This window comes from Glandiceps talaboti, chromosome 16, assembly GCF_964340395.1.
Source record: "Glandiceps talaboti chromosome 16, keGlaTala1.1, whole genome shotgun sequence".
NCBI classification, from domain to species: domain Eukaryota; kingdom Metazoa; phylum Hemichordata; class Enteropneusta; family Spengelidae; genus Glandiceps; species Glandiceps talaboti.
In genome coordinates, this window is record NC_135564.1 from 1,527,946 (window position 1) to 1,546,743 (window position 18,798).

Consider the following 18,798-nt stretch of genomic DNA (forward strand, 5'->3'; position numbering starts at 1 on the left):
GTTGATCTGAACACATATGTAGAAATGACCAAGTCAATATTTCAGTGAAGTATAACTACCAAAAAGGCAACTCTTACAAAGCAAAGTAAATCAACAAATATGTAGACAGTTAAAATATACAAAAAAGAAATTAAATGGGTCTGAAAGATTGAGAATACTACCAGTTACAAGGCAAACAAATTTCCAAAGTGTAACTATTTATAGACATAAATTAAATCAAAATTCAGCTAACAATGGGCTAAAATCTGTTCAAATATACAAAAAAGAAAACTAAGTAAAAGGGTCTGAAAGAAATTTAATAGCACACAAGGTATATCTACAAAATATGAAACCCTACAAACTCAGTGAAATTCGTGGTGCATGTGAAATGTGAAAAGAATGAACCTTTGAATTCTCTGCACCTTGTAGTAGTCTGAGAATTTTCACTTGTTGAAAGATACATAAAACCCTTTAGAAATTGTTAAACCTGTGTACAAGTCATTTACTATACTATGTACACTACATTGATGTCCATGTGTAACCAATACAAAATTTACAATTTTTCAGACTATTATATGATTTGTTCATAAATTGTACAGTTGTCAGATGCTGATAGGGTTTCATTATTAGGCCACCATACATACTTCACACAACATACATATACACTTGAACAAAGATTGTAAAAGAAAATACTGTCAATTACAGGGATTCAAGGAAATAACTTTCAAAGCTTCACTATTTATAGACATGACCACATCCCCATTCAGGCTATTAAATCTGTTAACACTGAGGAATACATCAACAAATACATAGGGAGTACAAATAAACTTGAAAAAAGAAATTGGAAAAGGTTTGATAAAATTATACACTGATCTCAACTTAGTATGGAGACTTATTTTGGCTACAAATACTATCAATCCTTAAGCAGAAAAACACGTGTAAATCAAAAGTGGCCTATATCATGTTTTTACATGGATCTATGTCAAGGTAAGATTGAATTAAATCCATTGATCATAAAATTAAATACCAGCTGTTTGACTCATACTATACAATGTTGTTATTCTAACCTAGATTTGAACTATACAGGTAGCTATTGTTCAGGGTATTACTTTACTGTGCGTGACCTTATTAGAATGGCCCTATTCATGACCCCCACCAACGTATTATATTTATGGAATCTTACCCCAAAGTTGGTTTTAAATGATGCCCTCTATGGCAGAAAAAAGACATGTCACAGATAGTAAGAATGTGACAATGTAACTCGTATCTGGGTGAAAACGATAATTTATCACCATATTCTTAGTTACCATGCCGTTACTTTTGCACCTTTATCAGGATAAAATTTTCAGCTAGATTAGTTCATGGACAGTGAAGTTTCTTCTCCACAGTCTATGATTAGTTTTAGAGTGTGCTATCACTGTGAATATGCATTTTATATGCTTCACCTGAAGATACGGCCTTCAGTAGTATGGAGTCAAGCTGTATGGAGATTTTGGATATCATCCCTCCCACTTACCCATAGGCATTAGTCAGAAAGCCAGCAGATATTTTCATTGCGATTTTATAGGTACCTTATATCAGACTGTGAAATGACATTCATAGTGTCACCATGTCATTAAAACCAATGAAGAGAGTGGATCATAGTCTAGTGATGTAGGGATGACACATGACTGACTCAAGGCTAGGGTCTCAGTTACAGACTATGCCACTATAAAATATCAATTATTTAGTTTTTCCCTCAGGTCTAGATACAGATTAATTCTAATCCCAGATTTTATTGATCCACTCTACTTAACAATAGCTGAATAAGTCTGATCTAATATAGATTTCCATATTTCCTAAGTAAGTATGTCTCAAGTAGATGATCACATGACTGCACCATATGCTGAAACCATTGTTGTAATACTCTCAACTGTTTACACACACATTCTTTACTCCAATTTGTACTCCTCCAATGTACAGAACAAACAAATACACATAGAAGTTGAAAATTCCATATATGTTAAAGTTTTCTCTAGGGCTTTTTTTCACTCAACACTTGTTACATTCAACATTCTTAGATGTTGTTTATACTGAATGTCTCCAAACTAGGTCAGAATTCAAGGTATGGGGGAGGGGGGGTTACACAAACTTCAACTATTGTTGCATGTGGTGGACTATAACAAGTGGCTATTTGGTACTTTGGTTATGTGGATAATCAAGATAGTGTAAACACTGAATGAGGTTCAATGTGCAAACTATAACTATATGTCTACATTTTGTATTTAAAGCCCCCCCCCACCCACCCAATTCTTGAAATGGGACAGGATTTGCTTGCTTGTACATCCGACTGACTAATATCAATTTGAATGTGGTATTAAAGATGTGGAACAAAAAATATGATTAAAGGCCCAGCCATTTGAGGAAAACTTGCTATGAAAGATGCCACCCTTCTGTAAGTATAATTACACCAACGTCCAGTGATGACTATATACCATAATAGATTTAGTTTATCATGTCTATATAATAGTTTCCCTATAGCTTGATTTCTGTACTACTATACAAATATCAATGACATTTCATCAGTTAAAAGGTTTTTTTCTTTCTTTTCAACACTTAGACCCACCCTTGCATACCACCAACATTACTATTCACAGAATAAAAAGACTAAAGTAAACTAGTAGATGTTTTTACCACTAAGTCTGATCAGAAAGAACGCTATTGTATTTTTGTGTTTCTTAACATCTGCACGTTTACATACACCCACTCTTGCATACCAACAACATTACACAATATTATGTATTGAACATAAAGTCTTACACCACATGTTACATTGTGCTAATCAGTATGACTAGAACCCTGTTTATATTTTGCAAACTAAGTTCAAACTAAGTTCACATAAATATATTTTTCTCTCTATTTCCATATGTGCTATTTTAGTACCAAAACTATAACAGCCATATGTTACAGATTTAAATCGTTTTACTAGATTGATATGACAGTATGTTACAGGTACTGAAGACATTCCACGTTTTTTTTTTTTTACAATTCATGCCTCCAAAGTCACAATTGCTTGCTCACAAAATAGGGTAAATTTGACTAAATTTCCACACGTAACCCTTTCACAGGGGAACAAAGGTGAAGCTGATTTTATTTAAGGTGTATAGTCTTGGTTAGCCAGACTCTCACCACTGGGGGCTCTGCCTACAAGACCTCTCCCTAAGCGAGAATCAAGAGAAACCGAATCCACCTCGCCTGCCCAGGAACTAGCTCCTAGAGCAGTGCATGCTGGTTAATACTTCACATTCAACACTGTAGGCTTAATTCTATCTAGGTACCTTCATAATAGGTTATCATTTCTCAAGCGACTCATACTTCCTAATTATAAGGAACAGCCTTGTAAGCCCATTTTTCATTACATGGAAGAAATGTACTGTGAGCCTTACAGTGTGGGGTACTTAAAATCTGATTGGCTGTGTGGCTCACTTAGCAGAACGGCGTGGGCATGGGTGCCAGTTCAGATGTAGAGGTGGCGATTAGGATAAAAACGTAAACATGTACCATGAAGGTCAATTCAGGCAAAATAACGAAGGTAAAATAGCGATGAATGATTAGCCAACATCTACACTAGATTTTAATCAGATTGGGGTAGTTAGAATGTGGTTTCACCAGATTCTCATCTGGGTGGTCTTATAGAAGAGCCTCCTCAGTAGTGAGAGTCTTGACTATTGGCTGTATTTTTATACTTAGGAATCAAGAAAAGTCATTTTCACTCACCCTGCATTGTAAAACCTCTCTAAAATGAGCAAAACATATTTTCAAAATAATTCAAGGTCACTCCATGTAAATTATAAAAGGAGTGAAGTAGCTTTAAAATCTAAATTAAAGTTGTTCAAAAATAAATACCATCACAAAAATTGTTGTTGGATGCCCAATCATTGCTATACCAGTAGTAATTATTCAATTAGTCTTGATATAGCACATTGACGTCAGTGTTGCAATATTTGCTTTAGCCAAAATAAACAGACAAGTTAATCAATTAAAATGTACAGTTGAATTACAGTAAATACTGATAACATGTCACTGCAATCTATATCTATGCACACAAATTAAATAGCTTTCTATTTTGGTACACAATGAAAATTAACATTAATGAAATAACTGGACAACTTTTTTTCCTGTTTTTTTTAATACCACAACCAGGAAATGAAAAGATAACATGGATAAATGATATTGTAATAATTTTCAATACAGACACTCATAAAATCATCTCATTTCCTGGTCTGAGTTGTACTAATGTGTAGTTGGTGACATCACATGTCATTATGCAGGGATAGAATTCTATGACAACATATGAGTACATCCTCTGTACAAAGCTTCTATGCTGTTACCTATACGCCATCAGCACAGAGTTGGTATAATCATAGTCATTGTTACCCATAAGCCATTAGCAATGGCCATACTTGACATCACAGAGTTGGTGTAAATCATAGTCACAAAATACTTTTTGTAATACATATAAATTACTGTACACAATTTTGATGGTTCATACAAAGACATATTTTACACAAAAATGCACTGCCTCAATTTTGAAATAAATTCTTCACATTACAATCCCAGGACTTAAATTTAATTTTTTTCTATGGTAGGCTACCAATTTTAGAATAAATCAATGGAAACTAAAATAGTGTTTTTTGCAGTCCATATGGTACTAGTACTGGGATGATAGAATATGTTCATCCAACTCAACAATGGTATAGTTACACCTCATTTACATAACAAAAGAATACAATGTTATGTAAATATATAACAACCAATATAAATATGACATCTGCTTAGGATATGTGAAGTTCTGGTAAAAGCTCCACTAACCGGAAGGCATTAAAAACTGTATATATAACCATTTCACATTTTGGGGAACAGATATCATCTTTTTTCTATTGTTTACAGTAACCAATCAAAGTGAATCCAAAAGACTCCAAGCCATACCATATTAAGCCTTACCTGGTGGTGTTTGTTTGGGTGTTGTCTGTGTACTATGATCTGTTAGAATGGCAGGTTTGGGTGGTGGGGATGGTGGACCTGGTATATCAGTTATATCGGGGTAGGCTGGATGACCATTGGAACCATTACTTTGTACAGTATCTAAAATGAGAAAAAACAGAATTTTATAATAAACTATTTGTGATACTTTATCAAAATACATGAATTGAGACATATTTATTCCATGGGATATGAACATTTGTATTAAGTGAAATTCACACCATGTAAATGAAAGTAAAACTAATCAATCTATAGCTAATATAAGCAATCAATTATAATAACACACTAGGGGGTGTGATTTCAGTTAAGATATGACAACAGTTTTGGATAATCGATCCACAAAGTCATTATACAGCTTTGGTTTCAAATTAATAAACTATCTGGGTTACCTATTTCCATTCAGTGGATGTAATTCATGTTTGGATAATTGATTTTCTCACTTTTATTAACTGTTCAGTAAGCTTTACAAAATAACCATAACTTCCACTTATCATGATTTTTGTAATCTATAATAATAATATCATTTTTGAAATCTCTACTACTCAGTGGAGATTATTGAAGTCTCTACTACTCCATGGTGATTATTGAAGCTCTGTCTACTAGTCTCTGCTACTCAGTGGAGATTATCAAAGCTCTGTTTCCTCGTCTCTGCTACTCTGTGGAAATTATCGAAGCTCTGTCTGCTAGTCTCTGCTACTCTGTGGAGATTATCAAAGATCTGTCTACTAGTCTCTGCTACTCAGTGGAGATTATCAAAGATCTGTCTACTAGTCTCTGCTACTCTGTGGAGATTATCAAAGATCTGTCTACTAGTCTCTGCTACTCAGTGGAGATTATCAAAGATCTGTCTGCTAGTCTCTGCTACTCCGTGGAGATTATCAAAGATCTGTCTGCTAGTCTCTGCTACTCAGTGGAGATTATCAAAGTTCTGTCTGCTAGTCTCCGCTACTCAGTGGAGATTATCAAAGATCTGTCTACTCGTCTCTGCTACTCAGTGGAGATTATCAAAGCTCTGTCTGCTAGTCTCTGCTACTCAGTAGAGATTATCAAAGATCTGTCTGCTAGTCTCTGCTACTTGGAGATTATCAAAGATCTGTCTGCTAGTCTCTGCTACTCAATGAAGATCATCGAAGCTCTGTTTACTCATCTCTGCTACTCAGTGGAGATTATCAAAGCTCTGTCTCCTAGTCTGCTACTCAGTGGAGATTATCAAAGCTCTGTCTGCTAGTCTCTGCTACTCAGTAGAGATTATCAAAGATCTGTCTACTTATCTCCGCTACTCAGTAGAGATTATCAAAGATCTGTCTACTTATCTCTGCTACTCAGTAGAGATTATCAAAGATCTGTCTACTTATCTCTGCTACTCAGTAGAGACTATCAAAGATCTGTCTACTTATCTCTGCTACTCAGTAGAGATTATCAAAGATCTGTCTACTAGTCTCTGCTACTCAGTGGAGATTATCAAAGTTCTGTCTACTTATCTCTGCTACTCAGTAGAGACTATCAAAGTTCTGTCTACTTATCTCTGCTACTCAGTAGAGATTATCAAAGATCTGTCTACTAGTCTCTGCTACTCAGTGGAGATTATCAAAGATCTGTCTGCTAGTCTCTGCTACTCCGTGGAGATTATCAAAGATCTGTCTGCTAGTCTCTGCTACTCAGTGGAGATTATCAAAGATCTGTCTGCTAGTCTCTGCTACTCAGTGGAGATTATCAAAGATCTGTCTACTTATCTCTGCTACTCAGTGGAGATTATCAAAGTTCTGTCTGCTAGTCTCTGCTACTTGGAGATTATCAAAGATCTGTCTGCTAGTCTCTGCTACTCAATGGAGATCATCGAAGCTCTGTTTACTCATCTCTGCTACTCAGTGGAGATTATCAAAGCTCTGTCTGCTAGTCTGCTACTCAGTGGAGATTATCAAAGCTCTGTCTGCTACTCAGTGGAGATTATCAAAGCTCTGTCTGCTAGTCTCTGCTACTCAGTAGAGATTATCAAAGATCTGTCTACTTATCTCCGCTACTCAGTAGAGATTATCAAAGATATGTCTACTTATCTCTGCTACTCAGTAGAGATTATCAAAGATCTGTCTACTTATCTCTGCTACTCAGTAGAGATTATCAAAGATCTGTCTACTAGTCTCTGCTACTCAGTGGAGATTATCAAAGTTCTGTCTACTTATCTCTGCTACTCAGTAGAGACTACAGACATGACAGGAGCTCCAACCATTACTATTTGACAGTTTAATGTTTCACTTTAAAAGGACAACATGAAATATAGTGTCTGAAATACATTTTACGACTTGTACAGTAAATGTATATCTGAAAATGAATTAACAAGGTTTCATGCTACGGAAGCAGGTGCAGTAAACTGTTATAGACAGGATTATTACATTTACAAAGACATAATTCATACCAGTGTCACTAATAAAATACTGCTGAATGTGAATATTCTTCACACTCACTCACATCTTACAGGCTAACCCACCACTTGCCATTATAAAATTCTATTCATTTCATAAGTTTACAACACCTAGATTTTAGGCACTCCTGTTAATCACTCACTATTATAAATTAGCAACAGGTCACTCGGAGGTCATTGCAATGAATCCTGTACAAATTCTATGCTCTCCATGGAGTTGAGGGAGTGTAATGGGTTGTACCATTATAGGTCTATGCCAGGCAGGTACAGATTCTATGCTCTCCAGGGAGTTGAGGGAGTGTAATGGGTTGTGCCGTTATAGGTCTATGCCAGGCAGTACAGATTATATGCTCTCCTGGGAGTTGAGGGAGTGTAATGGGTTGTACCATTATAGGTCTGTGCCAGGCAGTACAGATTATATGCTCTCCTGGGAGTTGAGGGAGTGTAATGGGTTGTACCATTATAGGTCTGTGCTAGGAATAATAATTGCACACTTCTTTGAGTATTTGTAGGAATAGGAAGTACATGTAAATGTATTCTATAGCTTTCAATTTACAGACAAAATGTCTTCAACTACAGAGATTGAACGAGTAAATGTTAAAGTTCATATACTTACTTTCACATAACGGACATTCATCTGTATTAAACATACAACTGTAACACCTTGCATGGCCACATGCATCCGTCAATTTACGCTTCTTTCCCTTGTCGAAGGGAAGGTTGCAGACAGGACAACAGGCGAGGCTTACTTCCATTATTACAGCATCTAATGAAGGAACAAAAAAAATTCAAAAAATTATCAGTTACGGAAATTAACATCTGAAATCAGGAATATACAACTGTATCAGGATATTAAATTTGCTTTGAGAATGTATTCTGCTGACAAATCTGGTGCCAAAAATCACAATGTTCAATGACTGATTATTTCCTATGGGCCATATTATTTAATGATCCATTTTATATCAAATTATGAATGATGTCATAAAAACGAACACTATACAAATATAGTATAATTATAGTTATGCTTGAAAAGATTTTCAATTTGTCGTTATAAAATTAGATGTTGAATGAATGAATAATTATTTTTTTTACAAAAAATCCAGTGACATGACTGAATACAAAATATGTAACTACATTTTGTAATAGTACATGCATGTCAAACCTAACTACTGTACACATATATATCCTTAGTGGGTGTGTGTACATGTATAATGTTAGAAGACGAGTCAACTGTTTTCATCCTTACAAACCACATGGTGTCAATACTACTATTGTGAAACCTGTGTGTATGTATGTTAGAAAATGAGTTTTCATCCTTACAAACGACATGGTGTCAACACTACTATTGTGAAACCCAAGATGACGGACCACAATCAGAATCACATCATGAACAAAATCACAAATCAATCTTAGCTCCCAAACAGTTCTTGTACATGTTAGAAGCTAGTCAACCGATTGCCCTCACAAACTAGTTAAAATACTCATAATAATGAACTCCCAGACGATGGACCACGGCATCATACATTGTGTGGTTGCATATAATGGACTGCCATAATGGTGGCCCCAGATTTGTGGACCACATCATTTATACTAAGGTATATCATGTAAGATATGGTTGTATACATGGGCCACCATAATAGTGAACCCCCAGACGATGGACCACGACATACATACATGATGTGGTTGCATACATGGACCACCATAATGGTGGACCTCAGATTTGTGGACCACTATAAATGTACCTTCGAAGATGTGGTTGTATACATGGGCCACCATAATGGTGGACCCCAGATTTGTGAACCACTACATGTATACTATACATTTTGTATCATACATGTTGTGGTTGTACGAAGACATTGAATCCTCTCTTCAGATCTATAACTCCAACAGAACTACAGTACGTCTGCATGCAAAATACAACTAAAATACAGGGTACCAGTAGATATACTATGTGTACATGCTTGTTATAATCAAAATTATATACATGTATGTGTTCAGCATTTAGATATTTCAATTCATTTGTACATTTTCAGTTACACCCATATTATTCAACCCATTGACTGTTGTGCAAATAAACACTATGTTAAACAAAGGCATATTTTCAAACCTCAAAACATACTGTACTATGTAATAGTATGTCTGTTTTCTTTACTTGTACTGTATATGAACCTTGGTGACCTGCACAGACATTCAACTGTGTGCCTCCACTTCCTATGGCACCACTAACACTAACAGTTCACAAAGTAAACAATAACACAGTGCCTTACTGGTAGACTCAGACAGATGGTGGATCACAATCAAATTGGTGAACGACAAAATACCCATTATTTTACACAAAACAGTTCATATTAATGATGACAGCTCATCTGTACAAAGGTTCAGTCTAAGTTAATGGATTTATTAAAATTAAATTAAATCAAATTAAATTTTGGTGCAATAGGAAGTTAAATCATGTTAACAACAACATTGAGAAACAGAGAAACTGGGTGGTTCATTTTTACACCTACAAGCTTTTGTCTACAGCAATGTTTGTATGAAAAGCATAAAGTCCACTGCTAGACACAGACAGACGCAATAAAACTGAAAGTTATCTAGCAATGAAAGTCTTTCATATTTACACACCACATTCTTGAGACATGATGACATACAAGGGTAATGTGTTAAACTGTTCACTGGGGGAGGACATGACCTTGACCTCTCAGTAACAATAAACAATTATCAATTCTCTAGTCAGTGTTTGACTCATAATTTTCCAAATGAATTCCCATACAACTAAACACAGGTGACCTCATAAATCATAGAAACTGTAACACAATATATTGTATATAAGTGAAGTCAGTCACTCTCAATAATAATTAATTCATCATATACATCTATCATCTCAGATGATAATCTAGTATCAAAATTTAAGTTATTATGTTACAAACAACCATTTTTAGAGTCACTAGAAATTATCGTTTTGCCTTTCAAGAAATTTCAATAGCCTTAGTGAAAATGAAAATATTATAAGTAAAAGAAATATATTCTTTGCATTCTGTAATTTTTTATGTATAACCTATAACATACCTTGTATAGAACCTATCAAGGACAATACTATATAGTTATATTTAAAGCTGATCACTGACATTGAACTTTTTAAAGGTGAACTTAAAACAAATCTGTTTAAACAATATTATAAACTGTATTGATGTATTACCACATGTCTTTTATTTAGTAGTCATTTTAGCCTTTTTGTAATTATTGTAAACAATTTGTTGTTTTTAGCTTTATTATATTGTTTTACCACGCTTTTAAATCTATTTTATGTACAGCGCTTTTAAATATTAATAAATAGAAAAGGCACTTTAGAAAATAAATAAACTTTAAACTTTAAACTTTATATTTGAAGGTACAAGTCAACATATGACAGATTTTATACATTTTCTCTATAACTTTGAAAATTGTATTTTAATATTTTCTCAGATTTGAAGGTATATAAACCCGACAAATATGAATTTCACACCTTTTCCTTTCATATTGGATGACTGTGACAATTGCCAGCTACAATCTACAATCATGTGTTCATTACCCACTGAGTCACATTTGTGCGTATATATGCAAGTACAATACGGGTCAAGAATTGCTTTCGAATGGACTAACATGGAGCTAAGCTAATCCAGGCAGGTATGCTATACCAGCATACGTATGTTAACAATGAGAAAGGTTAATGCCTGCACCAGTGCAAACACCAGTCTTTTAATCTGGTTTTAATATCTGACTGACACAAGACTTCCCAAATGGAAACTTCATCATGTTTATTCCATTATATGCCATTATTTACATGGATGACAATAATCTGATTTTAATGTGTTTAAAATAGCCTACTATCAGAATTTACCTATACATGTATACATATATATGTACCTATTTGCTTATATCCACAGAGTAGACATAAACATTGCATGCCGAATACACGCATGCACATACACACACTCATACATACATACATACATACATACACACACATACACACACACACCCACCACATGTACGCATGCACATACACACATACATACATACATACATACATACACACACACATACATACACACACATACATATGCACGATAAAAAAATGTACCTATAGGTGATTCAATATATGTAATATCAAAAAGCCCCAAAATATTCTAGTTTATGAATGCTCAGAGCTACATGTATAGCAGCTTTAGCTGTTATAGTCTAGATTCTAGGTCCTCAAGGCAATTGTGCTAACTAAACATCACCTCACATACATGTAGCATCAAAGGCACTGTCAAGGACTTGTTTGGAGCTGCAGACCAGAGATCCCCATCCTCACCATTTATTTGCATACCTTTCAAGAGTAGATCCAAGGTGTTGTCACAAGTATACTGTAGCTGTAAAATGCATTCTGGTCAATACACACACCATTGTTTTGCTATAAAGCAATGAGACTGCTATTTCAAATGTTCTGACGACTCACTCATCACTGAAACAGCATCTTACCTCAACATCAATGTCCAATGTCCATTGCAGAGTTAAACTCTAACGTTTCAATTTTGAACTGGCAAATTGTGAAATGCGGTATAATCTTCACTTAATGAAAGTAATCCGCTGATTTCATCAAAATTAACCATCAGAAGGAAGACCTACACATTGTAATAACATTTAGTATTTGATCAGATTACGGTAATAGGAGAGTCTATGCCTGTACAATTTAGCATCGTGGCTGTAGACCGCATCAATCAATGACACTTTGTGAAATCCAAATGTCATCTCAACAGTGCAAAACTAATTACTAATCTATTTATAACATTGTGAAGTTAGTATTCCTTACAGATACCTTGCTACTGTATTTGAAAATGTAATGTAGTCAGCGATCTTCTGTTTTATTATATCGGTATCATTTGACTGACCTACAGCATGCAATGCTAGAATCCATATCAAATATCTTTCACCGACACAGGGTTAGATTTTATTAGACACAATACATATCATACGAGACATCTTCAGAAGCTTATCTTTACGATAAAATATTTCTTATTATTTGCAACTGGTATTTATATATTGGGAGGCCTCCTACTTCAGACTATATTTCATATTTTAATCATACAACCTTTTAATATTGATGGATCTTTGCATTTTCGTTTCAAGACTGTAAATGTAAAGTATGTTGTTTCATTCAGCCATCTGTCAAGAAGTGGTATCTGATAGGGTTAGTGGCTTAAAGGGGCATGTAAGATATGTTGTGTCTCCAGCTATATGATAGAAGGGGTATCTCATAGGGTTAGTGGCTTAAAGGGGCATGTAAGATATGTTGTGTCTCCAGCTATATGATAGAAGGGGTATCTCATAGGGTTAGTGGCTTAAAGGGGCATGTAAGATATGTTGTGTCTCCAGCTATATGATAGAAGGGGTATCTCATAGGGTTAGTGGCTTAAAGGGGCATATAAGATATGTTGTCTTGTTCAGCTATATAGAACCCTATGATGCACGAGTGTAAGTGTGGCATACTCAACATATATTATTTGTATGCAGGTTATACTATAATGATTTCGGTATTGCATTGCTGCAGTGCAAATACCACTAGTATGTGCTGGAATCAGTGCAAGTAATCTCTGGTACATATGTAATAATAATCAGGCTTGTCTTTCAAGAAACATTATCTGATAAGATGGGCAAGACAGTGGTGTGTTTGATGTTGCTAGCAAATACTCCAGTGGCTACATGTATCCCAGGCTTGAATCTCATGATCTGTCTTCACCCCAGCAGATATTCAACACAAAATAGCCTCTAGACTAGCTTGTAAATCGCAGAGCTTAGAATTCCATCAAAAGCCCTTTTTAATACGCTGAGCAATTATTTTCATATGCAGTGCAATACCGAAAACGCAATTGCATACCTGCATGCAAATGATATGCAAATGACGGAATGATTGTTCCTTGCACACACAGGATCAAGTGTGATTGCAAATTACAATTTTGATAGAAATTTCCTGTACTGGATAAACAAATTATTATATAATAATAACAACCTCATACCACATGAGTACCAGTGTGGGTATACTCAGAGGTATTTGCACTCAGGTTTGTAGTGTTTTCTCCGGCACTTTCACTCCTTATGCTTGTGAAGGTATGATGCAGAAAACACTTCAAACAATAGTACCTTGATTACGCCAAACTTGCAGCCACACATCATAGGGTTATGTTATAATATGGATTACGAGTATAGTGTGACTACATTGTACAGAAAATAACTGTGCTAGTGGTATGTATACGCAATATAGTATGCAATCAACCTGGTAGCAACCATGGGTGTATAACAACTTTAGAAGGATAGATTGCAGTGAACCTTTAGAATCACTTTCTGACAGGGCGAGCATCTAGCTGAGCTCAGTTTTATCACCTACAGACTGGTACTAACAGTAACACCTCAACTGTGTGAGTTTTTAATAGAAAGTTGAAGGGTGAATGTTTGTACTTCTCTGGCCAACCAGCTCAGTGTTAAAATCAGGCTGGTATACTAGAAATGAGTCCTTACCTCTTGAACCACACTGTGTATGTCATAATGTTGGTATACTAGAAAAGGGCCTCTTGAGCTACACACACTGTGTATGTCATAATGTTGGTACAAATGTATACTAGAAGGGATCCTTGCCTCTTGAGCTACACACACTGTGTATGTGATAATGTTGGTATACTAGAAAAGGGCCTCTTGAGCTACACACACTGTGTATGTCATAATGTTGGTATACTAGAAAGAGATCCTTGCCTCTTGAGCTACACACACTGTGTATGTCATAATGTCACTGGTATACTAAAGTAGAAGCTAAAACCCAGACATACTTTTATACCTAATGTATACTATGGAACAAGAAAGCATGGATTCCTAGCAACAGTTCACCTTTAATACAACAAGTTGTTTGTATTGAATGACAACTTGTCACTGGGTATACTTTTGTCACATTCTAACTCTATATTTGTATTGCCCTGTGACTTGACATTCTCAATGGTTACACTGATAAGCTTCTCATAATTGAGAAAACATTGGCTTATTGTTATTCCTATGTCATCTTTACTTGTACAACATACCCTGTGTAAATACTTTTTTCAGTATATACTAATCTACTTTTTTCAGTATATACTAATCCCTACCAACACAAATAAGGCAGCAGTATTTGTTGACATGACATTTTAAACTGCTTGTCCTCCTTCACCCTATAATGTCACCCCCTTCTACTACTATAGTTATACATTGTATATCTACTGACTGTACTTTGATGCCAACAAAGAGGAGCACTGACAACTAACATCAATGACCTGACCTATATTCTGTTTACCCATGTCAACCTATAAACAGTACCTTCTTTACAAATGACTGTCACTTCAAATATACCATTTAACCATCATGCCAAGACATCGTTGCTGTGCTAGAGTTATATTTTCTTGTTTTCTTTTTTCCACACTGTACAATACAATTACAGTACAATACATGGTACAAATGTGATTGTACAATCAAAATTCTCATTTTAATCAATTAATACACATCATTTGTATATAATCCAATAAAATACATTTTTCTATACATTAAATAATTTATACTTTGGTGTTTCAAAAGAAGGTACTTTTTATCACACCTCCATATCAGTAATACCTAGACATTAGACTGGTTAGCCTACAACACTTGCTATCTATATGTAACTTAATACTAGACAGTAGCGAACAACATTGCCAACCCACATAGCCAAGTCTCTGGGCTACAAACAGATTGATTTATCTGTTTATTCCTTCCTTTGTTACGGTTTTCCACCTGATTAAAAGTTAAATATTATTAACATGTAAAATAGATAATATTGATTTTTGAGAATATACCGTACCTCATACTTGCATCCATTAATGTCATCTCTTTATATACAGTAATATTGAGATATTTTTTAATAAACATAAGTACTCTACATGTATAAATTATAATCTGTAACTCATCAATAATACTGCAATATTCACACATCTAAGAATCAATGTCTAAATCATAATGTGTAACTGATCAACAGACTGCAGTATTCACACATCAAGAATCAATGTCTAAATCATAATCTGTAACTGATCAACAGACTGCAGTATTCACACATCTAAGAATCAATGTCTAAATCATAATGTGTAACTCATCAACAATACTGCAGTATTCACACATCTAAGAATCAATGTCTAAATCATAATCTGTAACTCATCAACAATACTGCAGTATTCACACATCTAAGAATCAATGTCTAAATCATAATGTGTAACTGATCAACAGACTGCAGTATTCACACATCTAAGAATCAATGTCTAAATCATAATGTGTAACTGATCAACAATACTGCAGTATTCATGATTCTATGAATCGATGAGACAGTATCATTCCATGGCATATTATTCCATCATTTCAGAGATGTTAAATACTAAATAAATAAATAGTTGCAGTTTGTAACAGATGGATTGAAACATTATAATTGTGTCTCATATCATATTTTACTGCCTTGCTGTCTCCATATTTTTATCACCTAAATTGTAATTGTTGGATCAAAACATTCAATTTACACCTCATAAATAAAAAAAATTATTATATTTTATTGTCTCACTGTCTTCATATTTTTATCACCTACATTTGTACCTTCCTAGCATTATTCCCCAATGCATCATTACAGGTCGTTACTATGGTAACAAGACAAGATATGACCTTTCAGACTGATTTGAATGAAGGTAATAACAGCTATGTAGAAATACCTCCGGTATGGATATTGAATCCATTTCATATGTAATCATTTTAAGAAAACTGTTTTCTGAAGAAGATAATCCTTGTCATTTTGCATGAAAAAAAGACTATTATTTTTTGCATCATTTTGAAGAAATCTTACTCATGGGGATAGAAATCAGTACAACTATGAAAGTAAAGAATACAGGCAAAAATGTAAAATTGGACCCAAAAATCCTCAACCTCTTTTCTCTGAGGGTACACTAAATAATGCAAAGTATTGCAAAGCTGTGAAAGATTCACTTGGATGGTTCGAAAAGCAATGGAAGAGATGATATCTGCTGTCTGTGCCTAACATTGTAAGTTTCCCAGAATGCCTCACTCCAGAACACAGAAAGTATCTTCTAAGCCAGAATGATAGTTTTCATAACTCTATTTCAGAGAGGTTGCAGAATGATAGAGTGGGTGAAAATGATTTATCTGGATGATCCTTATAAAAGCATGAAGAAATACAGCTAAGATTAAATTACCCTTACCCTTGTCCCCTTTTAATGACGAAAGTAAGAAAATATAGTTGAACTTGTGTAAGCTTTTCTATCGTAGGATCCTCTAAGGGACTATTCTTCAATCCTGGATCATCACAATAGTGTATCTTAATAAGAATCACATGGGATTCAAATTGTGTAATTTGACTCGAAAACGTCACAGTAAATTAAATGACTGACATGTCTGAAAAAAATTAGTAACCTGGTGTGTGTCACTAAATTTTCAATCACATAAATTTGCAGCTTGATCATTCTTTTTGTTCTGAACCAACATATACCAACACTTTATAAAATCTGTTCTGTTTTAATAGTTGGGTTTATAAATACATACTGCAATTCATACCAGTAACCTCTCATCTTTTTAGACTTATTGGAATCACACAGATGGAGCCAGACAGACAACATAATATACTTTTCTATTTACTTTGGTCTATTCAGACAAAAAAAAGTATGATGTTTAGGAATTACTGTCAGTGAAGCTATTGATTAGAATTTAAAGAACTCATTGATGTAACAGATGTTACGTACAACTGTTTCCATCTTCAGATTAATGGCACAGGTTTCAATAAGCGGTACACAACCAGGACCACAAAGACATAACAACTTCAGGGCAAAAGAACAGATAAAAGGCACTGTATGCTTCATTATTTGATCTTAATACATGTATGGCTGTTACATTTGATCATATTGTCACATATAAAAGTGTTCCAACATTCACATTTACAATTAATTTCCATGTAACATATTGGCTGCCACCGTATTGCATTTTTGTACATGTTGTTGTTCATGAATGTGTTCCATAAAATGTAAAAAGGAAATTCAAACTAATATGCTGCCATAAACATTTCATTGTATGTAGCTTTTAAGCTATAAATTGAGGACACAATATAGGTATCTCTCTTCTGAATACAGACAGTGTACCTGCACTAACATACATATAGTAAATCATATACAGTGTTGATCTTTACTAGTACTAGTATGTCATTGCAGTACCCACATTCTACACTTTGGAGGGACTTTCGTATGATGAGGTGGTATTATGATATAACTGAGTGGAATTATTTTGACTTGTAATGTTTGGTTCATTTTTTAAAATAAACCGGGAGCTTTTTTCTTCTTTTTTTTTGGTAAATGTATTCAGTTTCTTTCTATGAACTTGCAATAAAAACAAGTTAAATAAAAATAATAATGGATTTTAAATTTGACAGAAGGACAATGCATTCTGCATTTGAAACCTTAAAGACTTTGCTACACATTCTTACAAGGGACTACGGTCATCACACATGACAGGTTACAATGATGATAAATAAATATAAAATATATCATTAATGTGTAAGTATTTCCTATAATTGAGTGCATTCATTCTTATAAATTATATTGCTAAAAATTATTCTATAATGAGGATTAATGTCTATGTATGTATGTATGTATGTATGTATGTATGTATGTATGTATGTATGTATGTATGTATGTATGTATGTATGTATGTATGTCTGTCTGTCTGTCTGTCTGTCTGTCTGTCTGTCTGTCTGTCTGTCTGTAGATTACTTATATTATGCAACAAAGACAGCTGAACACTATTTTGTATGTTACCGCTACTAATTCCTGATGTTATGATTTGTACAGTATCAATGAAGACATTACAATAGTACTCACATACTGCTTCTGTTCTGATCTGTCTCAGTGCCTGGGATTCAATGGTCAAATAGTGATCTGTACGCCACAGCTACAGTACACACAGTATATACATTCTACATTTTAATGACGTCCTTCAAGTGAATTCAGTGTAGCTTCACATTACACAAATATGAACTATTAAAACTGAAAATCATTAAGTATTAATGGAAGATAACTGCTAAGGCAGCACAAAGGAGGCATGTTGGCGGCAAATGATGTGATAACACGATACAGTAGTTTTTATGTAGATACTTACTATCAACCAACTTCATCTGTTTGCTATGGAGTTTATACAATTATAAATGAAGAACTCACCCTCCCCCAACACTTCCATTCACTCTGTCTATTGTACTTACATTTAAATCACCCTTTGATTATGAGTCTGATGCAGTGACAGAATAGAACATCATATTTAAAACTAATGCT

At 34.4% G+C, this 18,798-nt stretch overlaps 1 protein-coding gene across 1 annotated transcript in view; it reads right to left on the bottom strand.

The window, feature by feature from the left end:
• The window catches only part of LOC144447256 (protein TANC2-like), an 84,862-nt gene that overhangs the window by 32,115 nt on the left and 33,949 nt on the right, over positions 1–18,798 (bottom strand). Inside the window, exons 3-4 of the mRNA XM_078137169.1 lie at positions 8,037–8,186; positions 4,963–5,103 (exon numbers count right to left, since the gene is read on the bottom strand). Coding sequence (XP_077993295.1) covers positions 4,963–5,103; positions 8,037–8,175 — 280 coding nt within the window. The 5' untranslated portion in view covers positions 8,176–8,186. The remainder of the gene's footprint in view (positions 1–4,962; positions 5,104–8,036; positions 8,187–18,798) is intronic.